Source organism: Gallus gallus, chromosome 7 (genome assembly GCF_016699485.2).
Source record: "Gallus gallus isolate bGalGal1 chromosome 7, bGalGal1.mat.broiler.GRCg7b, whole genome shotgun sequence".
NCBI classification, from domain to species: Eukaryota; Metazoa; Chordata; class Aves; order Galliformes; family Phasianidae; genus Gallus; species Gallus gallus.
The window spans coordinates 4,211,815-4,231,644 of record NC_052538.1 but is presented as its reverse complement, the minus strand read 5'-3'; the positions used below and the strand labels follow the sequence as shown (position 1 = coordinate 4,231,644).

Here is a 19,830-nt window from a genome sequence, read left to right as displayed (position 1 = left end):
CCCAACTGGGCTCTCTGGGGGGAGCTGTGAAAAGATGAGGTTCTGGTGCAAAACACAGCAAATTCATTATTGTTAAGGCAGACAGGTTTCCATTCCTAATCAGAGTTTTCTAAATCCTTAATAATTACTGTTTGACAGTTCTTGTAATATGCTTCTCTATATTTTTTTTTTATTTGATGCAGCTTGAAAAGTAACCAAAAATTATCTCCTTGCAGCACAGGGAGGACACGAGTGCCTTGCAGACACCTCCCGCAGCACGTCAGCCAGCACCAGATCAATCCCATCCCTAATTGCCTGCAGCCCCTGCCCTGAGCTGGGACACCATGGCAGGTGTGGGAAGGGGCTGGTGCCCACACTGGCAGCTGTAGACGAGGGATGACGCATCAGAACGCTGCCACAGAGCCCTGCAGGTGTGTAATCCACATGCAAAGGAGCCCCTGGGATGTCAGCGGTGGCTGTGGTGAGTCAGAGATCACACAGTGAGGCTCATCTAGAATGGTTCCTCAGCCCTTAGCAAACTGGAGCACTGCACCTGAAGGCTGTGCTTGATGGCTGTGGCACGTTCCTCAGATGCAGGCAGAAGAGGCGGTGCGGGATCCTCTCCTGCCTTTGCAGCCTTTTCTGGATGTGGCAAGAGCTGAGAGGGGTGGCACAAGAGCATGATGCTGTTTGGGTTCACAAGGCAAAAAGTAGCCCAGACAGACACACTGACCCACAGTAATGATGCACAGGAGAACCAATGCAGTACTGAACAAGGGCTCCTCCATCTGCCTCCCCCAGCGTGCCCCAGGCATTTGCACAGTGGTCCACATGGAGCTAACCCTGAGCACGGGCCACCACCCAGGGGTGCTTCAGTCCCACCCTGGTTCTCAGTGCTTACCTGGGTGAGGATGAGAGCCCATCAGGAAGGATGTTTTCACATTACAATTGGAGTTTTGAGATCTCTGCTATTCTTTTCTCACTTTTTTTTTTTTTCTTTAAGAGAACAGGTTATCTGAAATAATCCATCATCAAAAAGTCCCTGCACCTTTGTCCTCCTTATCTGAAATGGTCTGTATCCCTCCCCCACTGGGGGACTGGCTCACTGCAGGGCAGTTGGACTAGGTGGCCTTTAAGGGTCTCTTCCAACTCAAACCATTCTGTGATTCTATGATAAAACACGTATCTATATGGATAGTCATTCTCTCAAGATTAGAGTTGGTTCATTCTGGAACCATTAAAATGGGGGCATCTGATCATTCCAAGTTTTTTTCCCGGACCTTTTTAAGAGTAAGAACAGCAAGTTTGCTGTAATTGGCCTTTTTCCCAGGCATGGTGCCGTGAGTCAGCGCTTTCTGGCCAGCACATCCCCTTCCTCCTCATATACTCTCTACCAGATCCAGCAAAGAAAGCCTGAGCATGGAAGCATCTCAGAGAACTCTGCGTGTGCATCCTCACGTAGACCCATCTCTCGCAATACAACCCTGCTTGTTGCACTGGGGCTTTTGGCTTTGGTACATCAGCTCCTGCTTCATTTAGTCTAAGAGCTCTGAGCTTCTCTACCAGAACAAAACTGCTGCCACAAAATATTTTCAACTGGGAGGAAAATGTGGCTTATTTTATACAAAATGAGATACATCCGTTTACATCAGCTGTGGGATTGTACTGTACCTTTGAGCTACGCACTGAATTCCTTGTGGCAATCCCAGGTACCAATGGGATGAGTACATCCTACAGTTTATCTAGAAAGAATAAACCAGGGGAGCCCCCATACGCAGTGTTGAAAATTAGGGTCTGGTGGGTGAACTCACTGCCCATCCATCCCTTATTTTGTTCTATCAGCGGGGCAGGAGGAATCACACCACACCAACAAAACCAGCCAAAGCAAATAAAGCAAGATTCTCTCTTCCTCTGGGCTTTTATTTGCTGATGACTAAGCCTAAGCTCTTCAACCTTAGGTATGAATTCTGATCAACACAGCACAAGGGTTTTCTAAATACAAACAGAAAAAAAGCCACCAAGTAATTACCCTCAACCAGCCAAGCTCCTTGCAACCTATGCTGCAGCACTGAGCTCTCACACCTGCACTGAGAGGGTGACCACCCCAGTGCAAAGCAAGAGCATGAAGAGAGGGGGAGTATGAGTACAAGGGGGTGAAAGGAAATGGATGCTGATGTTCACAGGCAGAAGGGCATCTCTGGACAACAGGGACCAGCAGTGTCTGATTGCACAGCTGGGCTTCTCCAGGCAGCACAAGCAGTGTCTCCACCACATATAAATAATGCTCTTTCACCCACACCAGGATGTGCTGTAACAAATTGTGGGTCCCTCCGGCAAACTGTTCCACAAAACTTGCAAACTTTTTTTCACTCTGTCCACAAGATACACTCTGTTGGCAAATCAGGGACAGAGATGAAGAAAAATGCTCTTCACAAGTATTTCTTAAACCCTCCAGCCAAACTGGCTGGTGAGTGTAACAGGCCAGGATGATGTGCAAATACAGAGGAATATCCAGAGTGAGATTACTGCACTGATCTCCTTTGCAGGGATGTGTAGGTGTGGAAGAGTCAGCAGGCTGTTGCTGAGATGCGGGACCCTACCAATGGAGCAGAGACAGCTGAGAAGGTGGAGGGAAGGAGAGGGAAGCAGGAGAAGAAAACTTCCAAGTGCCTTTTTGAATTCTAAGTTTTCTTGGACTTGCTCAGCTCTAATCTTTAATTCATAATTTCATTACAGTCTCTTTGCTCTGTAAAGTCTGCATTTCATGTAAAAGGAGCAGCTCAAACATCAATTATTTGACATAAGTCAACCCCTTGTTAAAGTCCCCTACTCTACATATATGTTGGCTCCAATAAAAGAAGCATTAAACATTCATTAAATTAGAAATACATGAAGACAGTGTCATGCCTCTCTTCTCATACAGATATGCCTAATAAGCCCAACCTTCCAGAGCAGTGAAAGCAAAACCATCTCTAATCCTTTTAGAAAGCCTGACCATGCAAAGCACCCCAGTCTTCTGCAATTTGCCTGTGAGTCACCCAGAGAAATTAGCTACTGCAGGTCAGATCCTCAGCAGGAGTAAATGTGAGTCAGCCCCTCTGCCGGGGTTACACCGAATACCACAGACCCGGGATTTGGCTGTGGGGTTCTCTTGCAGCAAAATGGTTTACAGCAATGTAATTGGATAAAAATGTCATTTTTAGTCTTCTGCTTTAAACCCAGAATTCAGTTAGGTGGGGAATTGCAGTAACCACACCTGCTTGGATTTCAGTACTGTCCAGTCTGCTTGTGCTCTGCAGCAGGCTCCCAACCTCAGCCTAGGACCTTCTTCTCCAAAAATAACCCAACCAACCCACCCCCTCCTCTACAAAACACCACCATGACGATAGTGGATCTTGAACCACTGCCGCCGTAGACTTGTGCACACAAATTTCAGCAATGTTTTCGCAAGGGGTCACCCCTGGTAAGCAGATACTTCTTCACAACCATCTCCATTTGAAGAACAATGCATGCCACGTATAACATATTTCCCACACCTCTGTGATCTGGGTCTGTTTCACAAGAGCTTTGGAGCAAGTCCCATCCAGCAAACAGCTTCTCACCATCCTGCCATTTAGGATGCTGGAAGACATTCATTCCAAGCTCTGCTTGAAATGGAGGCATGGGAACACGTTTAGGATCCTGGGTACAAATTCAGGATAGCAGCTTTTAGCTCCTGCCATCTCCTTCTAAGCTTCAGGAAGTGGTATATTCAACCCAGCTCTGCCGATGACAAGCTTTGGGAGATTTATCCAAAGCTCTTCACCAATTCTAGATGGCTTCCAAAAGCTGTGTCCACAGGGTGCAGGTCACAGTCCTGAGTATATTTAAGCTGGAAAATCCAACTGTGTGAGACTTCCAAAACCAATTGAGGGCTTCATGGATACCTCCGCACTTCGCTCTCATCAGAAAATTTGGCATCTATCTGCCTTTAAACACTTGGCCCGAAGTAATGGAGGTGAACAAACACCACTGAAAATCAATTTCAGTGAAATAACTCCTTTTTAAAGGAACGGTAAAGTAAGCATTGAAGTGTTTTGTCAGGTCAATCATGGCCTAGTCCAAATATACTGCCTTGTTTTCAGTCTTGATCTTTTACCAGCTTTCAAATCAATCCCTTTCTTCCTCGGTTGCTAATCAAATCGCTCCTTTAATTGAGCTAACAGGGCACCACAGTTTATGTTCCTGCTGGTAAGCACAAAGAACATTAGCTGACAAACAATCAAAAAAGCATCCTTTGTAGTAGCAGGAATTTTCTTCCATGTTCAAGCTTCAAAAGCATTGATTTTCATAGCTAGGCATGAAGCCTTGACGGGCTTTGCCGTCACAATGTTAAGGCAGCTTCTACAAGTTCTGCAAAAATGGAAGAACTCTCCTGACTTGTGTTGGTGTCCAAAATGGAAGACTCTTGGTTCAGGATGGAGGCTCTACATCTACACATAAGGCTGCGAAGCATCCCCCCGTCCCCACATGCTGGGCAAATGCTGCTTGAAGAGGGGTAAATCCCTCCTCCGGCCCCTTGTGTGCCATTGGGATGGGCTGCTCATGGCGATGGGGTCAACTGAGTGCTCAAAAATCCATCTGGCTTCCACAAATACTTTACCAACCACAAGCAAAAGCGTGACACGGCCACGCTGCTCTACCAGCTCATTCTCCAGGACCTATGGATGGAGTTGTGGTGTCCAGCAAGGTCCAGTGTGGGGATACGTCTTCGTCTTGGTCGGCCACGCTCAGCTTGCATCTGCACAAGCAATCAGCATATTGCATAGACTTTGACTGAAGGGTTTTTAACTGCAACCTTAAAATCTGGCCATTTCAGGACTTCCTGAAATAAATTAGAAGAGGAATTTTATTTAGTTTTTTTTTTTTTTTTCTCCTAAAGGAATTTCCCCATGGCTCCAAACCAATGTTTTCCATAAAGCAAATGAATATGAAGTCTTCTCATGTCGTCTTGCCACATTTTCTGTGTTGTCTTTATTCAGCAACAGTTGCACATAATCAAATGGCAGACAAAACATCCTCTCCCCCAGACCTTCATTTTTTCCTCACACTTTCAATAACTTTTCTCCTCATCTCATCGATTTTTTTGTCAATGACCATGTAAGAAGCAGATGCTTTCCAAAACAATCACCTGGAGAGTCAGCGATCCACATCTTGCAGATAAATAACAAGCTCTATTTATGCAATAAAGCACCGGTAACATAATATCCAGGCAATGGGTTATATGATATTAAAATCTTGGCACACTTCAAGATATCTGATAATTCAGAACAATGAAGACTATGTGGGGATGTTCCTTCTGTCAGCACTGGTTAACAACTAGCACTGTTAATCCATTGCCTTCACTTAAAATACAATAACTGATTTACATTCATATGGAGCCCTTTCTCCCCCTAAATCCCAAAGGGCTTTGCAAAATTAACACCCTGCACTGCTCCTGCAGCACAGTACCTAGGAGCTGCTTGGGTTCTCTTCTGCTTCAGAAGGAACAGCTATGGCCAGTGACTAAATGGGCAATATCTAGGCAACAAGGTTTTGCTGTGAGGCCTCCCCACCCAAATGAAAGCTGTCTAATTTATAGAAGTAGAATAGGTTTAATGAACGTGCTTTCTCCTGGTGGATGGCAGGTTGGGAGCAGCCAGGCCTGGGGGCTGCCTGCTCGCGTCTCCAAATCATCTCCCCAGGTTGTCCACCTGAAGGCACATGGAGCCAATTGGGGCACCTCTCTGGTTCTTGGGGACGTCAAAAAACCACCTGCTTAGGAAAAAAAAGACATTTCCACAGACTGCTTACTAGGAAAAGGCAGCCCCGAAGGTCAGCCCCTGCGTGTTGTTCTACAAAGCGCCATGCAAAATCCACTTTGGGACAAATGTAAGGCATGTTTGTTACAGGAAAGGCTGCCCTTGGCTCTGATGCGCTGGGACAATCCAACAGGGATCTTCTGGGCAAAACACACGGTGTGACAGAAGGAACAGGCTGGGCTGTAGAATGCTTATTTCAAATTAACTCCAACTGAGAAATAATGAGCAGCAAGTTTACGTTCTCAGTAAATTAAGAGAGCAGCTTAGGTAAACTGTGGCTTTATGTGCACATAAATAAATTATTATTTACTCGGTTTTGTGCTCATGCCCTTAAATACAAAGATGCTCGTATGGAATTAATATTTATAGCACATTATAATAAATATCTGTAACAGCTTCACCTGAATATACGCTATTTCACCAAGGTAAAATCTGCTGAAGGTCAAAGCAATCTTTTACTTGTGTATGGAGGGCAGGATCAGCCTCTTTACTTTGAAATCTGCATCAACTGCGATAATTTAAAGCTTTAATTAAAGACTGGGTGTCAGATTATCTAGGAAACGTCTCCCTGCTGCCCAGTATTTCATCAGGGATGGCTCCAGAAGCCCACACTGGAGTAAGCACACTGACCAGGACGTATTTAGCTTTTATCTGTCTTACTGCGTAACCAATGCTTTGGTTGAGGGTTGGTGGCATCAAAAATTGAATTAAGAGGAAAAGCCTCCAAATAGACCCCCAAATAGAAACATACGGCGCTTATTCTGCTCATCCCTCAAGTAAATGAAAGTGCCAAGGCAAAGCCTAATATTTTAGCAATTTTGTTAATGCATGTGTAAATGGGCGAAGGCGCCTTTGAAATGCTCTGAAAAGGATTTCACACTTCAGAGAGGGGAAAAAAGTTAACAATTCTATTGTGGCTCTTATTGGAATTTTTAAATTAATTTCCCGGACACAGCTGTGCCATAGAATCCCCCACGACAACAAATTTTTGCTAAAGCTGAGATTATTTTCGGATACGATTCTGAAGGAGCAATTTGTGAAACTGGGAGCAGGGTGGGCCCCTGGGAATCCCTCCACCCTCTGCTCTCCTCCAGCCCTTCCTCATGCACTGTGAGCCTCGTTTGAAACCACATCTGGTTTTTATTCCACATTGTTTTTTGCCTCTGCAGAGCAAAAGGAGGAGGGATGCGCCATGGCTTTGCAAAGTACAGGGGGGGAAGAGATGAGCGATGATATGGTAGGGATCCCTCCTGTCATAGAATCATAGAATGGCCTGGGTTGAAAGGACCACAGTAATCATCCAGTTTCAACCCCCCTGCTATGTGCAGGGTCGCCAACCAGCAGACCAGGCTGCCCAGAGCCACATCCAGCCTGGCCTTGAATGCCTGCAGGGATAGGGCATCCACAACCTCCTTGGACAATTTGTTCCAATGTGTCACCACCCTCTGACTGAAAAACTTCCTCCTAAAATCCAACCTAAACCTCCCCTGTCTCAGTTTAAGACCATTCCCCCTTGTTCTATCACTATCCACCCTCATCCCTACAAACTCACCAGATGGTTCTAGACCATGTCCAAAGGACTAATGGAAAGGCAAATAGCAACCCCGCAGTGATGCATAAAAGACTTAACAACCACATGCCATCATAATGAGAGCTGACTTATGGGGAGGAACAAACAGAGGTTTGGAAACAAAGAGTGTGATGTCAGGGGGGAAAGGATGACACCTGGGCATGCCTATAGCCCTAGGTGCAGGGAGATGGGGATTGTGGGGAAGATTTCTGCTTGGAAAGGCTGTGGCATGAGCTGCAGGATTGCTTGTGGACAGGAGGGATGGCACAGCCCACAGCAGCCCCGAGCTGGACTTCAACACTGGGAGGCACGGTTTCCATCCCATAGAGGAGAGAGTTAACAACAGCTGACACACTTTTGTCTGGAGAAGTTACAGCGCCTTGAAATAACATCTCGGGGCCATAATTCTGCGGTCTGTCACTACCAGGAAACGTGAAAGCCAGTGACCTTTCATCTCCACGACAGAAATGCTGCGCAGCACCTGGAGCCATCGCCCTCACAATGTGCTCTGACAAACAGGGCCACGGGACCCCCGAAAATCACCTCCTGCTGAACTCTGCTCTGGGTCCTTCGCCAAGCAGAGCTGGCTTTGCGCGAGCTGCACCGCGCTTAGCAAGGCAAGAGACAACAGTTCAGTATTTCTTTTGACAATAAGGGATAAATCTGCTTTTCAGACTGATCTTAAACGATGGCGGAGGGAGGGAAATTGATATTGGCTTTTTATGAATCTTCGGGTCAGGTACGTTCAAGTCAACAGATTTTTGCATTAACCTCACTGCTTTGCAGCACTTTTGCCCTTGGCAAGACATAATTAAGAAAGGCACGAAAATCTATCTGAACGTATCAAGAGGAAATTATTCTCCACTTAATGGCAGCAACAACTAAGCAAGCAGGCAGACCACGCTGCTAGCAGAGCGCAGCAAATGATGCAGGGCTCTGTTTTAACCCCAAACACCAAAATTTTAAGGATCAGCTTCTGAAATGAGGATTTGCACTACGTGTGGTTCCGGGGATTAACTTTTTCTTCCCCCCAACAGCTATATCCCTTCAGCTCTTCTCTTTGCCAGTCTAAAAGGATGACCGCAGACACTGAGGCTGAGCTAAAACCTTTTCATCACACTGAGACATGGCACTGTAATGTCTTCACTGCTTTGGTAGGAAGCAAAAGCTACTAGATGGAAGGGGGGGGGGGGGGGAAATAGACATTAAAGAAAAAGGGAGTTTGGTCATTTAAGTAGGACTGTCAGCTTGTGTTATCTTCATGCATTTGTGAAACCAAACTTTAATTGACTGGCTGCAGTGGAGAGCTGAAAGATAAAATTGTGGTCTCAAGATGAGCAGACAGCATAAAGCGTTGTGATCCTCATTCATTAGGATTTGTCAGAGGGTTTCAGAGGGGAAGAGATGCAGCCGTCTCTGTTATTCTTTCATATGAAGTTACCAAAACATTAGAGTGAGGCAGAGGGTTGGCTCTGCTCTTGAAGCCGCATCCAAGAAGAGCAACATGGGATAACAGAGACTATTTTGGCACCACCTTATTTCTGTCTCTTTGTGAATTATTTCATTCTGCTTCTGAAGGATAAAGTCCACAGCACCTGCACGCAGATATAACCCAAAGGATGACCACACCACCGCATCGCCTTCATTCACTGTAAGCCCTGGTCTCCCTGGCCCCAGAGACACCCAAGGTGTGTAGGCTGCTTTTAAGAGGGTGTTAAGAAATACTTCCCTGCCTAAACTAGGTTTCAGAGAGCTTTGTATCTGTGTCTTCAACAGGAGAGGGAAGAGAGGAGTAGAGAAACTCAAGAAACCCATGGACAAAGCCCCAGTAATGGGCCCTTTGGCATCTAGCTGAGGGTCCAACCACTACCCTGTACCCTGGAATTCTTCATTTACTGGAGGAAACAGTCATGGTGGGGAAGGGTTGGTAGGGAAATGCAGCAACTCCTAGACTTCTGTGAAGACACCTTTGAGTGTGTACTCCTGAGAAACCTGAGCAATGCTCACAGCTTGGATTTGTGGGATGTGAACCAGCATGGAACCCTGTATGCAAAGGGAACACAGAGGTGGTCAGACACACACTAACGCTGTTCATTTGGGTTTAAATGAGCCTTCCTGTAAATGCTTGCCTGGTGACAGACATGGAGATGGCCAGTGCAACTCCCAGTGCAGGGTACCTCTCAACAGTCTTCTTCTAGTGCTGGATGGGACACCTCACACCCTGCCACGATGGGCCATACCCCCAAGATGCTGGATATAGCTGGCTAAAACACCTTCTCTCTGAAGTTCGTTGATGACAAGCTAATGACATTTCCTATTGGACATTTTTCTGCTTTTCAATAACAACATAAAATCCTAAACAAAAACCTTATAAAACATTCTGGAGCCAAAATCAAGATTTCATGTAGACATCTGGATTTCAATATCATTGGCATACCTTTCCAAACTGCTCAGAATTTTTTCCAATTCCTTAAGTAGGAATACTTTGGATTTCCAATAGTTTGCTTTTTCTCTGCCTCAGAAGACCAGAAAATGTGCCAAAAATGTTATTTCTCTGTAAACATTTTCATTTGTGATTCAAAAGCAACTGTTACTCTTTCATTCTACAGTGGTGATGAGTGTAAGCGGAAATATGTAAGGATAGCAAATTCTAAACATGAGAAGATGAGCTGATGCAGCCACTTATATGTTAAGAAAGCCATGAAAAAGTTTATGTGAAGCCAGCTCACTTCTCGATCTGTCTTCATATCTACATTAGGAGAAAGGTACTTTTGCAGAAATGTATGTATCTAAGGGCTGTGGAATGGGACCAGAGAGACCTTCTTGGAAACAGATTTATTTTCCAAAGAGGTACTTTCAGCCATCCCAAAGCCTTTCTTGGAAGTATTGCCAAATCCAAGACCAATTCATGAAACTGTTTCAGCAAGACAGTGAGGGCCAACACTATACACACAGACTCCAGCACACAACTTACAGTGTTACTGGCTTGGCCAGAGTTTTAGCAGACCCAGAGGGAGTTTTGTCATTGATCTCAATGAGTTTTCCCCTTTCCTTAAGTAATAATCACTGGCACTTAATGCAGGGACAAAGATTCTGCTCTTTCCTTGGATACTTGATTTCACGTGAGACTAACCATGAGAAAAAAATAAAGCAACGACATGAAATGACCAACACCAACATCATGACTCAATCCTAAAAAGCCTTACTTAAGCCAGCAAACCCACCAACGTCAATGAGACACAGGGCAGAAAGGGGAGCCTTAATTTTCAGAGCCACTGTCTCGTGTCTGACACCCACACACAAGGAGAAGTCACAGCTCCGGTGCCAGTCTGTGCCAATGGAAGCAAACCTCTTGGCGATGCATCAGTAATGACATTTAATGAAATGTTTCCTTTATATCTCTGTTAAAGCCAATACAGTACTTTCTTACCATTTTTGCAGACCGGACAACACTGCTCTGGTTCATAGACCGGGTTGACACACTCGGGAACTGCGCAGTCTGCTACAACACAGTGAACTTCATTGCTGGGCTCGCAGCGACACCATTCGCATGGCGAGGGCTAGGAACAAATCTCAAATTAGCCCATTTCCTCCCGTAGCTCAAAAGTTTGCAACATTTCTATCTTGCCATAAGATAAACACATCAACGTTTAATACCTCTTGACTGCATTGGTTCATCATGGGTAATACAAATCGACCTATAGGACAAAATAGCAACATCTGAAATAGGCAACCCAAACATCAGAAAAAGCAGTCAATGTGATGTTTTTCCCAGAGAGGGTGCATGGTTGTTTTTAATCTTTTGCCAGACTTGAATTTTCTTTCAGTAGGAAGACCAAGCAGAGGCCACCAGGTCAGATGAAGCGTCCTACGTGCTCATGTGACATATAGCACCCAGCTCTGCTCTGTTTGTTATATAGGGTCTTTGGAAGACCATGAATGGTGGCTTTTCCCAGGAACAGACAGATCCAGAAGGACATGCTGATCTTCCAGATCACACTCATTATCCCACGTAGACCACCACAGGCAGCAAGCCCCAGGCTGTCAGTAAGATGCTGTGGGGCTGGCCCTTCCATCAACCAGCCCCTCCATGGGTTTGGCTTCCAGTTCTCAGAGCACATGAGAATGGTGTTGGAGGGGCAAAAACATTCAATTCTGTATTTGTGCAGGACCTGAATCGAGGGTCTGTAAGCACTCCTATAACACAACCATCAGACCTGGCCCTGGCCCCGCTTCTGCCTGTTTCAACAAGGTTTGTGAGAAAGTGCTTTGCACTGAGCATGTGAATAATTAAGAGCCTGAATAACTGCTGAAGTCAGTGAATTTGGGATTAAAGCACCCAGCTAAATGGCTTTGTTTAAGCTCCATCAATTCAAACAGGAATCTATATGCCTCCAAATGGTAGAGTTGTCACTGTCTCGCTCCAAGAGAAGCTGTGAAAATCTGTTGAAAAATAGAAAGGTCAGCGTGCAAGGCTCCCAATACCCTTATGTGTCTGCAAGTGCGATGAGAGAGTGGCAACAGAGCTAAGGACACCAAGGAACCTGAAAGGAAAAAAACATCCTTTTGGTACCTGTGGGTTCAAGGTCTAACTCCCAGCTCCTCAGCAATGGTAGATCCATTGCTAACACTTGAGCTAGTAAATGTGAGTGTTGGAACAAATCCTGCTTTATATCGCTGGGAATCTGCAGCAGTGGGATTTCCTCTGCATTCAAAACAAGCAAGTGGATGCAAACGAAAAAAGGCATCATCCCCATGTGCTTCAAACCTCAGTGATGCATCACTCACATCTACAAGACAGGCACAACCCCGTGAGCCCTGGTTCTGGCAGGTAAAAAGCTTTTCACTTCACCTCTAAGAAGCTCCATATGTCTCGCGTCAAATAATTTATTCCCTGGAAATTCATTTCTACCTTAAAATGCACTAATTAAAGCCTCCCTTGCTTTGTCTCAGCATCTGCAGTCTATAATTCCCATCACCTCTTATTTGCTCACGGCTTTGGCAATTTAGATAAAATCAGCACTCCTTGAGCAAGGGAAGAAGTCTGTGGAGGTGGAATTCCTCTCTCTAATTATCTTTCCTCATTCAATCCTGCTTTGATTTCTGTCTGAAGCACCAGGAATCTAAATTCATTTGACTGACATTTCTTATTCAAGGCTATTTAATAAGAAGAAACAATGCAAAAGAAAATAGACAGAACTATTTGCTGAGGGATCAATAAGAAAATTGCTGCTTTGTTTTTACTCATTTTAATCGCTAATTATATGGAGCAGTAGAAGTAGATCTTATGATTCGTGGAGGCTTTCAGTGATGTATTCTTCAGGGCTTGCCCCCACCTCCACTACTCCAGTAGCTGCAATTCTAAGAAATAATGTGGTGCATTTTCAGGACTGCAGCTCAAACTATTGCTTGAAGAGGATCAGCAGATGCAGAAGATGCCCCTGAACAACCGTGCAACTGAGTAAATGAGACATGACATACACATCTTTTGCTATTGTGTTGTCGGTGTAACTTGAAAATGACACTGTAATAAACCATGATGCTGCTTGACACTGAAAGCAGCTTTTCAGGAGGGAAGAACTGCATACAATTATCAGAATAAAAGCATGCCTTGCTAGTGCAAGGAGCAGGCAGACAGCAAACAAAAAGGCTGCTCTGGCATGAATGGCAGGACTTTCTCAGCCACCTCCTCTTCCCCACCTTACCAAGGTCAAACGACATGGTCTTGACTCCAGGATCTCCCTCTGTTTGAGCACTTTGTTCATTTACTGGTGCCTCTGCACTGTGGCTTGCCTCCACGGATGACTCCAGCCTTCCTACCCACTTCCTTTATGAACATCACAGCACCCTCTCCCACTGGGTGTGCCTTGGGATCACTTTACAGGATCTACCATGCAGCTCTGCCGATCTTCACAAGTTCCAGAATCTAGATTTAAACATCTATCACCTGTGGAAGATGGATGGTTTATCCTTTTGTATCTGCTGAACTTCATCCACTAGTCAACACCAGTTCCTGAGAAGATGCTCCCATCACTACTGAAAAACAAGGTTGAAAAATTACAGAGGGTTTCTTTAGTATGATAGAGAAAGGACACAAATCAGAGGCTATGCCACATTCCCACATGGACAGTGAATGCACTTTATCGTGTCCCATGAGATGATGCTCTGGGAAAAAGTGCTAAGATTAAAGGATCATAAAAGGCTTGGGCTAGAAGATGATTTATATACTCCACCTGTCCAAGGCAGAACAATCTCTGAGAAGAACCCTAGGGAAGGATTTGTTAAGAAGGATTTCAAGACACACTGGTGCAGAAACATTCTTTTCACCATTGTCCAAAATGAAAGGATGTTCACAATCACAACAGACAGAACTGCATGGCCGCTTACTTTTCAATGCGTGTTCTGAGAAACAGACTTGCCATTAAAACTAGAGGAGCGAACTGATTGTTTTTGGCAAGGATTCCAGTACCACATTTTGACTTGGGAAAACTGGTGCAAAGCATCTCAAAGCCTTTTTTACCCATTTTTCACTCATGTCAGGGGTGAGAGCACTAACTTTTGGGAGAACGGGTGAATGCCCTGTTTGATGCTATTGTCCATGCAAGGGCCAAGTCACGCCAAGATGTTTGTAGGTGGATGTCACCAACATCTGGCCACCATCCCATGGCTTCTGGGAACAGAGAAAATGGGAAATGGAGCCCAAAAGACCTTCTCATTGATCCTGCTTGATCTCTTCTCCTACCAATTGCTTTAAGAAGACCAAAGAAGCGCAAGGATGTTTACAAGCCACACCTAAAATCATGGCCCAACTTCCATTTCAGTTCCTGGATTACTGATCTCAAGGAGGGCTGTGACCCCAGGTCTGGCTGGGGCTGCAGGAAGGAGGAGAGCTCAATCCAATAGCATGGCTGGAGAACCTGAGTCTCAGGTGTTGTCAAATGGGAAACATCTGCAATCCACTAGGCTCGTTAACAAAGAAAGAGGGAAGGAAAATTAAAAGAGAGGATAGAGAATATGCATGGCTAATAAAGATTTTATGTCTGTGAGCACATAATTATAAACTTGATAGATGATATAAACAAACAAATGGAAAAGGCAGCAAAGGAAACAGAATGAGAAACAAGTTACACTCTGAGCAGGGGAAGCCACACCAGCGTGGATACCCTATCTCCTAAACTTTACTCTTGCTTCCCAACATTTTTACCTTCTCTAGGAGCAAATGCCAGCACACATGCCAGAATGATGCTTGCTAACATCACCCAACTACTCCTCACAATGACAAGGGGTTCCCTTCCTTACAGGACTGGGCACCAGCAGGTCCTTCCCTAGCCCTTAGGTTTCATACAACTACAAACTTCATACCTCTGAGAGCTCTACACTGAAGGGCTTTAGCCAGACAGATCACACGATCAAACAGTTCTTCAGCCTAAAACACTAATCCTTCCCAGACTCTAGGGAGAGGTGGAGAAAAGAAAATGGATAAATGAATTCAAAGTGTCCTTGCACTCTCTGCCTATCGCACAATGGCCCTTCATCGATCACACACAGCTACTGCCAAACAGCTACAGAGTAATACAAACTCCACGTCTATTATATCACAGATTGTTGATGTTTGCTTTGAGGAAGGAAATAGAAAGGCTTTGTGTAAGTGTTTACATCCATCTAACCATGTTACAATAGAAACATACTGATCATCACACAGGGCTGTTCAAGTTAGTAGGAGACTTAAGTATTTCCACTTAATTCAACAGACCTGCAATTGGACCCTCTGATGCTTTTCACATTTAAATAGGTACCTTTACAGAATAACCAGGAAATATGCTTGGTTGACTGGAGTAAGAAATGGCACAGAACAGAAATAAACCCAGTGGAATTTCTTCCTGAGCCCCATGGGAACTCAAGGATCCATCACATCACAGCAAGTGCCAAAAAGGTGCCAAGACTCTGGGTATCACTGGGAACCTTCACCAAGCTTATTAACTTTACTGAAAGGGAAATGGTACGTAAGTATGTGCCTTTTTTAGATTATGCTGCCAAGGCAAAACTGCTGTTCATGGCAGTTTCACTGAACAAAGAGCTGCTATGCTTTGTTCCCTTTAAGAGTGTGCTAGAAAAAGAAGTGCAAATGCCTTAAAAGGGTAGGAGCTGCCACTATCTCCATTTCTGCTGATGTCAAGGTCGTTTTGAATGCAATGGATCCGACCTGGCATGTCTGCACGCATTTGTCAGTACTCTGCCTTATGTTTGGATCCACTAGTTGTATCCACACGCACTGCACCCTTCTGGTAAGGACTGGATGTATCTGATCCCTTCGGAGCACTGAGACCCATGGGAAGAACCCCAAAGACCATCTTCACCACCACCAATCTCTCCAACTTTTAGATTTTGAGAAACTTTGTACCAGTGTTCACACAGCAATTGCATCCCCTCCCTCCTCAGATGGGCTGTGCTGATGGCATCCTGCTCCGTGCAGATAGAACAGCAGGGGAAGCAGAGCAATGCAAAGCGAAGTCTGTCAAATTGGGCACTTACATCTTAAGAGCAGCTGTAACTTTTAATGACACAAAGGACAATAGCAATTCTGATGGAGATGATTTCTGTAGCTAGTTTCAGGTGGTGAATTTATTGGCAGGAAGCAAGAAAGGGAAGAAAGTGACAAAGAACCCAATGTATAAAATCGGAGGTGAAAATGGTTTCCATATTACAGCTGAGGTGGGAAGTCATAAACCAGGGGAGATGAATAAAGAGAAACTGGGACAGCGTTCACTGAAGATACTCCTGGAGTTGAAATTAGAATCATTTTCATTGTTATTGAAATTGCCTGTGATCTCAGGCAGATTAGCGGGAGATTGTAGGAAAGTTCAGAGGATGCTTACAATGGAGAAATTTGGCAGATGTCAAACTGCAGAGAACAGTGAGTCCCACCTGAAGGCGAGACAGATTCCAGCACTGCTCCTTCTGCCCTTACTATGAGCAGCACACAAGTCACTGTCTAGATTGTGTTAGAAGTCTGGTAAATGGCTCTATGCATGTGTACGTGTGTGCTGATACAATAATGTGCATGGGGCAAAAACTGCAATCATTTCTGTCACTTAAAAAAACAACCAAACACATCCATCCAACTTGGCAGAGACAGAGTATCAGCTACACTAGGGCAACTGCAATGGATTTCCCATTGGTGGAAAGTTGCTCAAATAAACAATCTGGTGAGTGATTATAGACGAGTATAATGACAGAAAACACCATCGGGTTGCAAATGATTTTGCAACAGGAAAAAAGTACTAAGTCATTAGATAATTTACTTGCAGTGAAATACTGGAGCTGTATCCTACTCACATGGAGAACTGGCAATACAAATGAGATGTGCCATCCAAAACTTGAAAAATGCTTGTACCATGCTGCAGATGGGCTAAAACAAGGAGCTGGATTCCAAGAAGCTGATGCTGAGATGAGATTCTGTTTTTCTAAGGGAGCCTTCAGTACAAGACTGGAATGCAGTGACATTTCTAACTCAGTGCAAAAGACAAGAGATGCAAATACGTTACAGAAAACATTTTCTATTGATGGTCACTGCACCCTATACTCGATGCAGTCACAGCACAAGGAGGTTGAAGATGACCTGCCTAATTTTCTTTGCCCAGAGATGCTCTAGCTTGTCAACCAAAGCTCTGTTCTGGTTGTTCCTAACTGATACTCATCTATTCACAGCTACCACAGTCTCTCCAGCAGCCCAGTGGCTGGACTTTGCACTTCTATCATTGCTACATGCCATACAACCCAATGGGTTTATGAATCTCCTGGGTCTGGAGAGCCACTCCCTTATCAGCTGATGAGAGAGAAATGACCTTGAGCCAAGCACTGGCCCTTTTTCCATGGGTGCTGCACATCTGCAGTCTCGTGGTTGCTTTTTTCCACTGAGAGCATAACAACATGACTCTGCACTTCTGTAGGAATGCTCTCTTTGTTTTGATATGTGTCTCATTTTATTCCTGACAATGGTTGCGGACCCCAGGGCAGAGAGAATCGAGGTCTACACTGCTTTGGAGATGATTTTTATGACTTGATTACAATACTTTTTCAGTTCAGACATGCACAGGGAGCAGGACTTCTTTCAAAAGACTACGGACATGACAGACAGGACTGTGGCTCAAATGTGGGATGTACAGACCCATTTGGACATAGGCAGAATGTCAGTGGGCACTTCACATTTGTTAAGCTCCTTGTACATTGGGAGGGAAACCGGGCCCAGCTGGCAGCTTTCTGCTCTTCATTCCTCCCTGCCTGCTCTCACCATTGCCCATAAAGGAGCCATGTCAAGGATAAATTCTCCTGGGGTAAGGAGAAGGGAACCAATTTTGGGAAGCTGATCCTTTCCATGTTAACTTTCCCTACAGCTCAATCTGCTGCTTCCTTCTTCATCCATGCCAGAAGATGGGAGAAGGAGGCAAGATCAGCAGCTTTTTGCTGACTGCTTTGCTCTTGCTCACCTCCACAAGCTCGGGATTTACTCTGGTGCAGGTGCTGCAGGCAGGAGCTCCTTACACATCTCTGTTAACATGCTCTGATGCTTTACCCCCTTTTTCTATTCCCAAGAAAAGAGATGCTGGCTGAAGCCAAGCATATGTCGAAGCAGAGGTCCTGAGCTGAGCTGTTTTTTTCACTTTATGTTGCAGACAGCACAGAGGCTCAACACTTGTATCCACACCATGGGTCTACGCCAGCCCTGTGCATGTCTGCTTGGGTTTGCTGGGCTTTTGGTTTCCTTTGTTCCAGGCTTTGGCAGTTTTCATTGCATGCTGAGAGCAGGGAGAGGGCAAACAGATTGTATCAAATGCTGACTTGCTCCTGGTTTTGTCTCTCATTCTCCATTATCTGACTCTTTTGATGGTCCAGCGTGACTTTCTGGCAGCTGGCAATGTGGATGAGGCTTCATCAGCAACAAGCAAAGTCCACAGAAGAGGATCTAGATGAGACTGAACATCCCAGTGGGATCCATGTGAATTTTTATTTTGCAATGAGTCTGAGACTTGTCATTAGCTGACTTATTTAATTACAGTTTTAAAAACAATAGCTAGGATAATTATCTAATTAAGCATTATTTTTTATCAGCACAATTCTGCACAAAGCACGTTCCAGCAGCAAAAACCACACACCTGTGCTCCCCCTTGCTCTGGTAGGATATGACTGTCTAAACCTTTTGCCCATCACCTGGGAACATTTCTATGGGAAATACCCTTAGTAATAAGCTGACAACTGGAGGACCTCGTGCTCGCCACTCCTACAGAGAGCTCAGGTGACAGAGAGGGACATAGCTTGGGCAAGCCAAGGAACAAACGTGTCTTTCGTTGGCCTTCCCAAGCACCGTCTCAGAAACCTTAGACTGGATTCTACCCTTTCTCTGGCCATGCAGACAAATATTCTCAGCTTTCTGGCCATCCCTCACTTCTGGCTGCAGGCAGAAGCAATGGGCTGTTTCCTGGAGCGAATATCTGAAAGCACAGCCGCAGCTTTGGCCATACAAACATCGCGTACATGTTCGTTCCTGTGTCATATTTACTGGAAAAATACCAACCCTTTGGGTTTGCACGCACAGGCCAAATTCTGCACTGCACCAAGGGATGATGGATGGTGAGTAAAAATATTCCTGGTGATTCTCAACCACGCTGCTTTGGGCCCAAAAAGAGAGAAAATATACTTGTGGTGCACCCAGTGCCGCTTTGCTCCAAGCTTCTAGGGCTTTCACATTTTCCTGCCATCTGAGGAAAATAACAGCCTTTTTGTAGCCAAATCCTCAATGCAGCCCATCACCTTTCACCTACTATAAAAATATACTTGTGTGTAACGTAATATATATGCTATAGAATCAGTAGCTAAGTACATGATATAATTTAAAAGATAGCTATCGCTACAGATCAATCTCCAACACGCCTATCTATTTTCGTATGTTTTCTTGGTACAAATTATGACAGAAATACACTAAGTCAGTAATTTCAAATTCCTTTGCATAGACATTGTCACTGTAATTTTGCCAGGAGGGAGATAATAAATCATACTTTTCCATCTGACTGATGTTCTGTTTCCCCTGTCTGATTTCAATGGCTCTATGCTATCTTATGAGCTGGCATTGTTCATGGCTCCTTTTATTAAAGCACAGGCACGTTATTGAAATTTCTTTTGTATTATGATTTTCTAGCCATACGTGAAATTGCAGAACACACAAGAAGGGAAAATATGCCCCATTTCTTTGAGTCATAATAGGAAAAGAAAAACAAAACTGCTGCATATATCTCAGAGAGAAAAATGCTAATATTAAAATAAGGGCCCCATGCTGGCTTGGGTTAGTAATTGGTGTCTTGCAATTTATGAGCGAAGATCTAGAAACCACTATTGATTTGGATCACTACTTACCTACTACCAACAGGTTTTACTAATGCTCCTTCT

At 44.7% G+C, this 19,830-nt stretch overlaps 1 protein-coding gene and 1 long non-coding RNA gene across 6 annotated transcripts in view; one reads left to right on the top strand and one right to left on the bottom strand.

Moving 5' to 3' along the window:
- LOC107053784 overlaps positions 1-17,854 on the top strand; it is a 48,005-nt gene extending 30,151 nt beyond the window's left edge. Inside the window, exon 7 of the long non-coding RNA XR_005861329.2 lies at positions 216-17,854. This is a non-coding gene — a long non-coding RNA (uncharacterized LOC107053784). The remainder of the gene's footprint in view (positions 1-215) is intronic.
- VWC2L (von Willebrand factor C domain containing 2 like) overlaps positions 1-19,830 on the bottom strand; it is a 39,391-nt gene that overhangs the window by 11,092 nt on the left and 8,469 nt on the right. For 4 of the 5 annotated variants that reach the window (XM_426552.7, XM_004942464.5, XM_004942465.5 and 1 more), the window contains one exon: positions 10,820-10,949. In XM_426552.7, coding sequence (XP_426552.3) covers positions 10,820-10,949 — 130 coding nt within the window. Of the gene's footprint in view, positions 1-4,704; positions 4,844-10,819; positions 10,950-19,830 lie in introns of those variants that run through there. The other variant, XM_046943791.1, reaches the window with a different exon arrangement.